The 13,198-nt window shown below is 35.2% G+C and overlaps 1 protein-coding gene across 1 annotated transcript in view; it reads right to left on the bottom strand.

Moving 5' to 3' along the window:
- The window catches only part of LOC101744584 (band 7 protein AGAP004871), a 43,277-nt gene extending 30,374 nt beyond the window's left edge, over positions 1 to 12,903 (bottom strand). Inside the window, exons 1-2 of the mRNA XM_038013806.2 lie at positions 12,698 to 12,903; positions 12,317 to 12,426 (exon numbers count right to left, since the gene is read on the bottom strand). Of these exons, the coding sequence (XP_037869734.2) occupies positions 12,317 to 12,426; positions 12,698 to 12,719 (132 nt within the window). The 5' untranslated portion in view covers positions 12,720 to 12,903. The remainder of the gene's footprint in view (positions 1 to 12,316; positions 12,427 to 12,697) is intronic.
- Positions 12,904 to 13,198: the final 295 nt, after the last annotated feature.

Raw genomic sequence — 13,198 nt, 5'->3', positions numbered from 1 at the left:
GTCTAGCACAAACAAACCACTGGCTCGACTATGAAGATCCCTTTTATATCCCTAACAACTCAATTTATTATGGAAACCAATGTTTTCTTTCCTACGCTTTTTTTTGCAGATAAAGTCACTAGAATTCTTATTTATATTTTCACTGAAGATTTGTTTAAGTTCTTAGTATCTCGTGATCTATAATGCTAGAAAATTACAAGCTGATCTGAGATCAAAACGATTTCATTTCTTAAATTAATTTCATATCATGGACGGTGATAATACGAAACGGAAGCTAAGGTTATTTTTATTATTGCTATGATTTAGTAAAATTACTTTGTATTATTATTTACTATTATTATTTATTTATATTTATTTAAAATCTTATTAATTACATAATATTTTTTAAAAAAGATATTGAAAATACAATTTTTAAAAAACACTATATAAAAATAGATTGCCGCTGATGGCGGTGTCTACGACACAAGCCACCAGTGGTTAGGACTCCAGAGTAAGAAATCTCCTCATAATGCGTGCAGTATCGAGGATAACTGCTTTCTGTATTAGGCCCTTAACCCAGCTGGATAACGAAAGTTTCTTAAGATGTTGATCGAAACTTTTCGCTATCAAGCCGTGTACCGACACAACTATTGGAACAATGATGGTTGAATCAACATGCCACATGGCGGTAGTCTCGTGGGCCAGGTCTAAATATTTTATTAATTTATCCTTTTCTGCCTTCACGAGGTTCTCGTCACGAGGAATGGTGACATCAACCAACACTGCTCGACGCGCAGATCGATCTATTATCACAATATCAGGTTTATTGGCAACAATATACCGATCCGTGATAATAGATCGGTCCCAGTAGAGCGTAACATGACCATTATCAAGAACTGGTTGAGGTTGGTATTGGTAATAAGGTACAGCAGAATCAAGAAAACCATATTTCAGAGCAAGTTGTTGATGGATAATCCTAGCTACTTGGTTATGTCTATGCAAGTACTCGCCGTTAGCAAACCGAGAACAGCCAGAAACAATATGTCTAATAAACTCTCCCGGACGGTGGCATGCCCGACAAATGTCGACCGTCCCATCCTTTAGTATATATTTACTATTATTATTATTTTTTATTTACATACAATAAAAATAAAAACATTGATTTAGATCAAAATATTACTTTAAGCGATGTAATCTTACAGAGAAATATCATAGCAGTTGGAGTGAATGGATATGAATTTTAATAGAATAAAAATCTGTAAACAGTTTTCGGAACATTGATTTCGGTTGATATCCCAATTATATTCGATAAGAACTATCCCACCCTTCAAACTGGAACACCTAAATGCGTCGCGGCAGGTCTGAGCAGGATGCCAATAGTTACCGTCCATTTTAATTTAATCTATAAAATCTATATTATCTATTTAATCTATAAATAAGGTTGATTGTGACTATTACGTGCCACATTGAGTTTCTAGCCGGATCTTTTCAGTGGTTCGCGATTAAGGTCCGATGGTAGATTCGGTGAAGTACCTACTGCTCTGCTTGTGTTCGTTTTTGTTTCAGGTTAAGCCCGTGAGCACACCTACCCGTCCGCGAGTAGCTGGAATAGCCCCTTAGACAAAAAAAAATGTACAATATATAATAAAATAATATATACTAGAGGTCCCGCAGTAGTCGAAATTCGACTATAATTAAATGGAATTGTAAGCTTGTACAGTATTATGATTGTATTTTATACTTCTGTAATCACAAATTTTGCCAAGGCTACACTATAAAAAAATATTAATAAAGACCACAAAGACAAGCAATATTTAATCTATTATCAATTTGACAACAGACGTCAAGAACAAAAGTTTGACAATAAATAGTATGCATGCGTGTGTGCGTCAAATACATGGTATGTAGTGTGTGTAATGTTTTCTTTATTGATTTAATGTATCTTTTATGCATTATTTTAAAAAAATATTAGCATTGTGCACTTCTTCTCTATATTCTCTATAATCCTTCGTCCGCGCAATTTTCGTAAAAAGGGATACAAAGTTTTTGCTTCACGTATTAACATATAGATAATATATAATAGAATAGACTTACATTAAAATCTGTGGCTGAGTTACAGAAAAGGTTTGTAAAAAAACTGCGTTATACAGAAATATGAAAATCACTTTTAACAATCGTACCACATTTTTTTGTTGTGATCTCTCTGGGTATATACGTCATTACGGATCCTCCCGATCTATTAACGGTGCTTTTAGGTACCACAAGCATCAGTCACCGGCCTCGCCGAGCCCGTCGCTTGCGACGAAGGGCTCGACGAGTAAATTAACCCATAGACACAACCCACTGAGTTTCTCCCCGGATCTTCACAGTGGGTCGCGTTTCCGATCCGGCGGTAGATTCTGTGAAGCACTGCTCTTGCTAGGGCCAGTGTTAGCAACACTTCCGGTTTGAGCCCCGTGAGCTCACCAACACGTCGAGGCAAAGCTGAAATAGCCTCTCAAGGGCTATCAGTATCTCTCTCTCTTCGATCGGTTCCTCACTGCTGAGGATCGTGACTCCGTCCGATTTCGTCAACCAACTATCTCCATCGATCCCGCCCTGCAGCCCGGTGGAGTGCGTCGCTGATAGGCATCCCCAGTTCCTCCGCTATTTGGTCCGACCATCGTTTGGGACCTCTACCTCTATAATATCAGTATAGGTAAGAAAAAACCGGAATATATTCTATCTCGCCCTTGTCGCCCTAATATCGAAGAGCACTGTTACAGTTGTATGTTAACCACCGTAAGACCTTGTAAAGTACTCAATTATTCCCTCAGGATTACCTTGTTACTAGTCCGGTATGTTCAAGGACGGCACATGCTTTAACAACGCGCTGTTATGATATCACCATTAAAAAAATCAATAATAAGTAAATCTATTGACGTATTGACATTGACTGCTGACCTGTTGGCGATAATGAAAAAGGCAAACCAAGTACCGCTATTTAAGCTATTTCGATTAGCAAGTTCAGAAGGTTGTATTTGTGAGGTTTTAATAGTGTAATCAGTTCAAATAAAAAAATCTGAGCGTATGTTTTTGTTAATTATCGAAGGGATGATGAGTTCAACGCCCACCAGTTAACCGGCTGCGGAACACAAGTCAATTGATTTGGTAGAAAAGATTTTTCTCTTTTGAAGCCGGAACGCATGATTGCTTAGTGGCAAAAATTAAGCAGTGTAGTGATTACCGACCAACCGACTTAAAATATATACGAGTGATAACTTAATGTCGAAAATATCATAAGAATGTCTATGAAAATATTTTTCAGAAAAACTGATGAGATACAACCCACACAGATTCTTTGATATGGCTTTCAGATAGATGCTTTATTGCCTTTTCCATCTTCAGTTTTATTATGATTTTTTTTTATCATTTATAAACGAGATCTCTTTAATAAAACTTCTCATGTTTCAAAAACCAATCTAAGAATTCGATGGAAAAAAAACATGTTCTTATATCTTAAAATAAAACGACAGAATATTTCAATTATCGAAAACAGAATAAGAAATGAAATATATATTATTTATGCTTGGATGTTAAGTGATAACGTCGCGAGCACCATCACGCAGCTTGAGATCGATGTTGCAATTGGATTTGTGTTTAATGGCCGTCCCAAATTTTAAACTAGCTTTATTGCTTAGATGGGTGAACGAGCTCACAGCCCACCTGGTGTTAAGTGGTTACTGGAGCCCATAGTCAACGTAAACGCCGCCACCTACATTGAGATATGAGTTCTAAGGTCTCAGTATAGTTGCAACGGCTGCTACGTCCCGCAAACCGAAACGCATTACTGCTTCACGGCAGAAATGGGCAGATATGTACCTACCCGGCTTACAATGCACCTTACCGTTGCAATGCAACCTTTATGTGGTCTCAAAACTTCACACCAAGATATTTCGATAAACCAATTCCTTAACAAAAAGCACGGCCGTGTTCCAGCTAAGTGAACCGCAAAAGATAATATACTGTATTATACTCCCATTAGGTGTGACAGGTATAAGATGCGATCGCTTAATTAATTGCGAGCTATTGGGTAGATCCTTGATATATGTAGCTAGTTACATGTTATCGGTGTGCCTATACGTTTTCTTAGAATTTGTTTGGTCCGTGTAACTCTCAGACACAGCCCACTGAGTTTCTCGCCGGATCTTCTCAGTGGGTCGCGTTTCCGATCCGGTGGTAGATTCTGCGAAGCACGGCTCTTGCTAGGGTTTGTGTTAGCATCGTCATCAGGTTTGAGCCCCGTGAGCTCACCTACTAGCCACGGTTACGCTGAAATAGCCTCTAAAGGCTATTAGCTTAGGTAGGAAAAAGAAGAAAAAAAATTGGTCCGTGTTTGGACACGGTTACTAAGGTATCGAATTCATATTAGTGATCAGTCTTAAAACATATTATTATGTTAAGTCTCATAAATACAGATGGGACGATACTAATGGTGGTACGGACGGTGTTCTAAATTCGCAAAATTCAAACGTTTTTTTTTTCTACAAAAATTAATAAATATATATTTTTAGTGGACCGGATTGTGAATTTTTGAATTTACTGGAACACGCACAAGAAACATCCTCAAAATCGATTATGTTTTGGTCATTTTTGTTTAAAGCTGGGCCGGTTGTTAGCTAAGGTATACATTACCGAATAACATAAAAAAAAATTATAAACATCAGAAATGTAAGGAGTGTATTTAATTCTGTAGCAAATCACTCTAGTCATAAGAAACGACAAGTGATTTTTTCGTTTTGAAAGTCAGAAACATTTGTGCGTAATTTTATTTTTAACAACTTTCTAGTATTTAAGCTTGTTTTAATATATTTTTTTTTCTGAAATAACACTAGTATATTATATCTTCAATGGACTAACTGCTAATGAAGAAATCAGCTACGGCGGGTCTACGAGGAGCTACACAACGTAGGCATCGACAGTAAAAAGACTATTTGCTACGGAGATTCTCATTTAAACAGTATAAAAGCCATTGAGTATTAAACTCCGTAGTGGATTAAAGTTCATTTTCACTGGAAACTTTTACAGGTCGTGGTAGCTTGTAAGCTCTAAGTCCGTTTTATGTAGTCGTGAAACTGTCGCGAAACTCCTAATTTAATAAAGAGGCTACTTTTAGGAGACGAAACGGTACGAATACGGCTACGAACTTTTTGGATATGTTTTTGAGTTACCATTCTGTTTGTGAATTAGATCATTAGGCTACTACTTATATGTAATTTCTAAGGAAACGCGTACCTTAGTAAACAGTTTTTATGTAGCATTCTTATTAAAAATCATGTTTTAATCGATATAAAGACATTATTGCTAAGAAGTGTAGTATATATCTAAAACATCGTTAAAAGTATTTTTTTACTAAAACAGTATATAGCATTTAGAGAGTTTTAATGTATTTTTTTATTTAATACTAGCTGACCCGGCAGTCTTCGTAGTGCCTCAATCGATAAATAAAATACATAAGCTTTTGGAGGACACATCAAAGGAAAAACAAAATTGTTATTTTTATTTAATTCCCAGCATTTTCATATTTATCTAAACCTTTTAAACCTTCTCTGGACTTCCACAATTAATTCATGACCAAAATTAGCTCAATCGGTCCAGCTGTTCTCGAGTTTTAGCGAGACTAACGAACAGCAATTCATTTTTATATATAGAGATATATAATTATTTTAAGCATAGCGTCTTTATACACCTCTCCAATTGAATGTTGCAACATTAACGAAGATAGACTCTGTTTGATCAATTGGAAAAAAAGCAAGTGCGTTTATTGTTTTTCACCAAGAGAACCAATAGCGTTCAGTAGATAGCAATTAGAATTGTGTGCAATGGAATTAATTTGCTGTCTGGTTCAATTATCAGCATGTACCACTGATTTAATCACGTTGAAGTTAATAAAATGTTACTATACATGCTAAGCGATAGAAAACGTTCGGACGGTGTAATTATATATTTAATCGATTCTCGAATATATATATCTATGTAATTGTTTATGAATGAATGAAAGAATGATTTATTTTATTTCAGACAACAATAAGTCCATATGTGTACATAGTATCATTGAAACATACTTAAAATTAACAAAGCCAATCAAATAAAAAAGATACATTTATTAAAATTAGTTATCAGTTGAATACATTTCAAATATTCCATTCCACTGATACCTACTTCGAACCATCCATTATTATTATTATTATTGTTTAGTCCGCAAGTGAACCATGGTACAATGGTTCAAGTACTGACAGTCATAACGGTCTGTTAATGCCTTCAGGATGCTGTTAGGGCTGACCCGGACCCGGCCAATCAGGGATGTGCACCTTTTCCGCATGGTTTAGTTCTTTTGTCCCTATCTTATCTAGTAAGTTATGTATTTTTAATGTGTAGGCGTCAATATGTGTTGCGGTATGAAATGTGTTGATCAATGCCATTGAGACTTCAATAATACGTGTTTGAGTGGAGATGTTCACAATATGTTGACAAAACGGCCGTCTGGTGTAGTGGTAAGTGACATGGTCACTACACAAGGGGGTCGCAGGTTCGAATCCCGCCAAGGGAAGATATTTGTATGATAAATATAAAATGTTTGTGTATAATAAATGTATGTGTATAATAAAAATCTTACATTTATTTCCGTTATATGGTACCTGTAACACAAGTTCTTTACGAACTTAGCACGGGACCAGTTAACGTGGCGTGATTGTTAGTAAATATTTATTTATTTATTATATTAATATTCACAATATGCTATTTATGGAATCTACCAGGAGAACCACGCTCAGAAAATAAACCTATTCATAAGTAGGTCTAACCGCAATGAATTTGGAATTTTGTCCAAGCTTCAAGCGGAACGAGTAATATGTGCGAACACAAATATTCATTTTTATTTCTTGATTCTATTTTACTGACATGCATAACACAATATAACTCCTCCTTTATAAGAAGATGTCAGGGACATTTTCAATAAACTACACGATACAAAAGGAGACACGAGGTGTAAGAAGGTCACATCTAGAATTGCAAATGTTTTACTTGGCTTCTCGACATCCACGTTTTCACTTGTAGATTTCAATTATTGAAAATAAATACGAACGGTGTGTTAAAAATAAATTAGAACTGATTTGTAATGTTCAGTTTTGACTGTCGAGTACCGAGGACTGGGGAGTCATTGTAATACCAGCTATTAACACGTTGATTAAAAATGGAAATTGAGGTCTCGTAATTGATGTTTTCTGTCTGAAATAAAAAAAAAAAACAAAATGTGTGCAATTCACACGTGGTAGAAGTGAAACCTTCCAAAATTAAAATACAATTATCCTAAACGTCTTAAGTGTATGTAAAATTTTGTCATTAGTAAATAATTGTAAGGTAGCGCCCTCTGTGAATTGATATTTTAATTTCACGTATAATCCTAAATTAAAATTCACTACAAGAGCTTTCATACACACGTTAGTATTAAAAAATCTCACAGATGGCGCTGTATTAAATAGTATGTATATTTCTGTCTCATTCTTTGTATTTGTGTCTCTTACCTGTCGTTTTTTCCGTTGTATCCGGTTTGAAATCACAACGATTCTAAAGAAGTTTTTCACTTCAAAAAAATTCTGAGACCTTTGTTTCAGTTGAATTATTTTCCAACTGACCGATATAGGTATTTTTAAATCAACCTTTGTTTTAAAAATAAGGCATGAGTTCCCGCGTTATAGCACCAATGAGGCGTAATTGGGCCTGACTTAGGTACTTCGGAGATCTTCACGTTTTATTGAAATTATGATTAGTAAATGTATTGTTAAGTAATTGTTGTTTGACAAAAAGTGTAATGACGTCGTTGTTGATGCTACAAATGATTATTTCTCTATCTTGTAGATGTCTATGGGCTCCAGTAACCACTTAACACCAGGTGAACAGTGAGCTCGTCCACCCAAATAAGCAACAAAAAAAAATAAAAAAACAAAATATGTGTGTGTGCAAGTGTGATACTGACTATCCCACTACACAGAAGCATACATATGGACAATGTTTAGTAGACGATAATGGGGATGCTACCAAGAGGAGACCGAGAACGTCTAATGTGTTCTATCTCATTCTCTCACCGGCTGAATCCTATACATTTATGTGTTTGTGTCTCTATGGACTTATTTTTTCGTTTCATCGAGTTTGAAATCACAAAGATCTCTAAAGAAGTTGCACTTCAAAAAAATATTCAAAGAAACTTCTGGGTGCACCAAAGAATTGCCCGTTGCTTCAAAGAAACCAATATTTAGTATAAATAATTTAAGAGTACTTGAGGTTGAGTAGCGGTCTACATGTGCCCCTGGAATTGCAGGCATCAAACGCTGCGATAACCAATAACTGAGGCGGGTGCTCGTTTGACTTCGACAACAAAAAATATATGTTCGAACTGTTTGAAATAATAATTGCATGCAGTTATTGTGACGAATAAATACCGGAATCTATATATTAATACGTGAAGCAAAAACTTTGTACCCATTTTTACAAATATTGCGCGGACGGAGGAGCATAAAATTTCACACGCTTATAGAGAATATAGAGAAGGAGTGCAGAATGCTAATATCTTTTTCAAATTATGCATTAAAAACACATTAAATCAATAAAAAAAACATTACACACACTTATTTGACACACACATACAATTTATTTGTTTATTTTCAAACTTTTCTTATTATTTAAAGTCTCTGGTCAAATTGAGAATAGATTAAATGTTGTTTGTCTTTATTAATATTTGTCTATAATGTAGTCTTGGCGAAATCTGTGATTACCGAAGTATAATATATAATAGTCTTTGACAATACATTCATATAGTGAACAAACTTATAATTAATTTCAATTGATTATAGTCGAATTTCAACTATCGAGGGATCACTAGTTATATACTAAAAGATGAGACGGTCGACGTTTGTCAAGTATGTCACTTTACATCCAGGAGTGTCTATTATACGAATACTCTATTCCAATTACGAAATCCCATTTGACAGATGTTATTATTATGTTATTGTATGTGAGAATTAATTGTATAATGATTTAGATTGAATGTATATTTGTAAAGAAAAACCTTCATAGTCTAAAACTTTTTAGTTTTAAAAAAAGAATTTTGCTTATAATATGTCATTCAGTAAAAAGAAAGTTATTTTCTCATTATACACATAACAGAAAACGCAATTAAGTCTTTCATTGTTTATTTATTCTGCAGTACCCAATATCATTATAAAACAACATTCAAAGCCCATAATTTAATGAAATTATTATTTTTAACAAACTGAACTTTCTTTTTACTGAATGTCAAACTTCATTGATTGACATATAAGAAAAATTATTTTTATAAAACTAAAGAGTTTTAGACTATGAAGGTTTTTCTTAATTAAATGATGATTTACGAACATGAACAAAAAATGATTATTATTTCAAATTATGCGAAACGTGAAGGGTTACGTTCTAAGAAGTCTCAAAAGGGACTTCGTAATTGGAATAGAGTATAAGCATATTGTTTCTGGATTTTCTAATGGCGAGTACCTGCATAAACGCAGCCATAACAATATTCTATGAAACATGGTTTTGTAGATTCTGCTGTACTTCATTATTAATACAAACTACAATCCAGTTCTTCAGAATTATCACGTTACGCTCTACTGGAAACGATCTATTACCAAGTAAAGGACTATTGTCGTCAATAATATCGTCTGGTGTCGTGATAAAAACAACGATCTAGTGACGAGAAATTCGTGAAAACGAAACAGAGTAAATTGTTAAAGTATTTAGACCCGTCCCGAAGGTTAGAGTTAATTCAAGTATGCTTGTCCCGATAGTCTGTGCAGTGCTTGGTTTGATAGCAAAAATTTTCGAACAACAACCTTATTCGGCTGGGGTCAAGGGGCTTATGCCGAAAGCGCTCATTCTTGACACGGTATGTTTAGTTAGGAGGTTTCTCACTCTGAGGCTCTAACCACTAAGTCCTGGAAACCGCCACCAATAGTAATCTACTCTACTGTATCCTCCAGTGTACTCAAGTGTTTAAAAATATACTTTCTAATCCACATTCTTTAAATCTTGTTTTAAATATGGAACAAAAAATATCTACAATAAATATGTCGGGAATAATGCATATTCAAAAATAAAATGCAATTTTAACCGATAGTCCGTAATGTAAAACTGAAAAACGCGTTATAAGCATAGGAGTCTACAGTTTATCTAATGGCAAATGATTGTTAATGGTCACGGACATCGGCCAGAAGCACAGCTCTATTCCGGATTCTATTTAAACCTCCATTTTGTTTTTAATCTCAATCTTAAAAGCGAAATCTTTTATTTATTTTTCATCATATAGCATTTCACTGAGCATTTATTTTTACTTCAACGTAATAAATAATCTTATTTTCCGTTTCCTTTAAAAAGAACGCTGTGAAAAATACATTATTTTAATTAATTTATTCTGAAGACGAATATTTTATTATAGCTCCCGAAACTTTTATTTAGATTCCTCAGCGTGCTTACTGATCGATGTTAATATAAAATTCTTTTTCAGGAAAGTAAACGAAGTCAATGTCTATTACCAGGCGAAGATCAGCTTCGCAAGTCGGCTGTGTCACACCTCATGGTCGCGTTTATTTGAGAATTAGATTTCGTTTTAATGGGTGTTGCTTTTTAATGTTTTTTTTTTTGTATTTCATTCACAGTCAAAATTCGAACGAGACAGTGTGGCTTTGAAATTAAAAAAAAAACTTTCATGGCCTCACTTTCGAACCATCTAGTGTGAAGTGGTCACCGGAGCCGATACGACATCACAACGTGAATGTCACCACCTATCTTGAGACATCGAAGTCTCAAACATAATAGCAGATACAATACTAAAATGGCTCCAGCTAAAATGGACAGGTTAATGGTACCGACTCGTAGGGCTTACAAAACGCCTTACAAGCGCTTAACAGAGATAAGAATCGAGGAAAGAAAACATATCTCAATATGTAACTGTTCTATATTGTATTATTAGTTTATTTCTGTTCCTTTGCTACGATTTTATTTTACTTTTACTTATTTCCCTCACTTTTGTACCTTAAGTACGTGATTGCCGATAACAACGGCCGAAATAAAATGCTTTTAGCTTTAAATCCACCCTTTGTAACTGTGTGTTTATTTTTGTCAGTAAAGATTAAACATTCAAACGAGAAGGAATAAAAGTTTAAGAAGACACCTTAAGATATAAAATTGTCTAATGATTTATTCGTACAAACTATTTTCGTGTAAAATATTCTAGCTAAAAACCATCGGATATTGTTTATTGCGACAGTATACCGATCGCTGTCACTTTTTTTTTCAATTGCTCTAAACACGCACTTAATATTCCGACCAATCTCTTGATATCAAAATCTGAATAGCGCCACCCACATCAGATGTGAGGTGGAAATGTCGAACGAAATGTATAACGGCTATCCCACTTTTCCAAACAAGCCCCCATGACTGCTTCGCGATAGAAACAGGCAGGACGCCAAAACTTACGGTAGTAACTACGCAAGTAATTTTTTACGTTGAAATGTCATTTGCACTAATTGGTAATTTTTTTTTTGCTTTCAACGAGCTCAGGGCCCATCTCGTTACCGACAAAGTAAATGCCACCCCACCTTGTGGCATCACTTCTAAGTTACAGTTTTATAGTAAAACGGTTGCCTCATCGTTCAAATTGAAACGCATTACTGCTTTACGGCTGGAATGGGCAGGATGGCAGTACCTATCGGGCTTACAACACACGCTACCTTTAAACCGAACCCATAGCTATCAACAATGTAAATGCCGCCACGCTACCTTGAGATATCACTTTTAAATCACAGTTTTATAGTAAAACGGTTGGCCTAACGTTAAAACTGAAACGCATTACTGCTTCACAGCAGAATTAGGCAGGGAATGGTACCCACCCGTGCAAGCTCACAAAACGCCTTACCTCTAAGTACCATTATAATTTGTGTTGTGTAAAGACTTTAGTAACCACTTAAAATCAGATAATAAAAATGACATCTGTCTTAGTTATTCAAACACCATCGCGCTTTAATAAGATTGGCAACGACAAATTAGTGCAAATATTTGTTTATTATGCGCAGTAAATTGTGAGACGTTGCCGCGCCAGCAAGTACATATGTAATTATTCGTAGTAATCGTAGTCAAATAAACAAACTGACGTCTCGGTTACAATATAAGAAAAAAATTAGCAGCAGTCCAGAACTTTCGCTTAAAAGGTGAATGAGTTTATCGAGTTCAGTGATATAAATTGAGGTGTGTGTGAAATTTATTATAAACTTACCTTGAAGCATATGAAGAGCGAAAACGGCATGGTGAGGATCACCAGCATCCATGATAGCACCACCAGGATCTTGCCACATGTCTTCGACTCTGAGTCGACGTCTTCATTCGCTGAAACCGTTAAAATATATTAGAAAAATTGTGGTTTTCTTTTAACAAAATAAAACCGTAGTAATTTTTTACATGTAGTAATGGTTGGATACAAATTCTGGCGACTAGACATTTCTACCATCATGTTTTCTGAATGTGATAAAATAAATGATGAACCACGTTTGTTGATAGGAGAACTACTGCCGCGTTGAACCGGCCAATATATGTTTTAATAATTTACGTGGGAATTTTAAAGGTGGCTATGACGTCAGTCATGTTTAATGATTTGTACCTGTCGCTTCGGTCACCACCATCGTGGTGGAGTCGGAGTAGCGAGCCAGGGTTGCTGCGTGGATGCGACCGCTTCTGACGACTCTTCGCTGTAAACTGTGAGGAGGCTGAGGGCCTGCGGGTAAATATACTGCGCGGGGAGGACGCTACGCCGACCTGTAGCTCGTTTTTGTATATATAGGGATTTAGTTTTTCCTTTGACCATCACTTGCTACAACTTTTAAACTTTGCACTGCCGTAATTTCCATGAGCCTTAGAGCAGTACAAATTTAACTACAGTTGATTCGATTAAAATCAGTCTATATATTTTATGTTTTCTTTTTGTAATAAATAAAATCGTCATCTAAATTATATTTTCGCGTTTGCATTTATAAGTTACAGCATCAGCGGCTTCCTATTGCAGATTGGTGTATTTTTTTCATTATCGGAAAAGAACCGTAGGTGTGGCAGGCATTTATTGTATGAATATTAAATGAAAAGTTTTAGAATCTATCATCTATAT

The sequence above is a fragment of the Bombyx mori genome, chromosome 1 (assembly GCF_030269925.1).
Source record: "Bombyx mori chromosome 1, ASM3026992v2".
NCBI lineage: Eukaryota > Metazoa > Arthropoda > Insecta > Lepidoptera > Bombycidae > Bombyx > Bombyx mori.
Note: the sequence above shows the minus strand (reverse complement) of the source record. Positions and strands in the feature narration are given on the sequence as shown.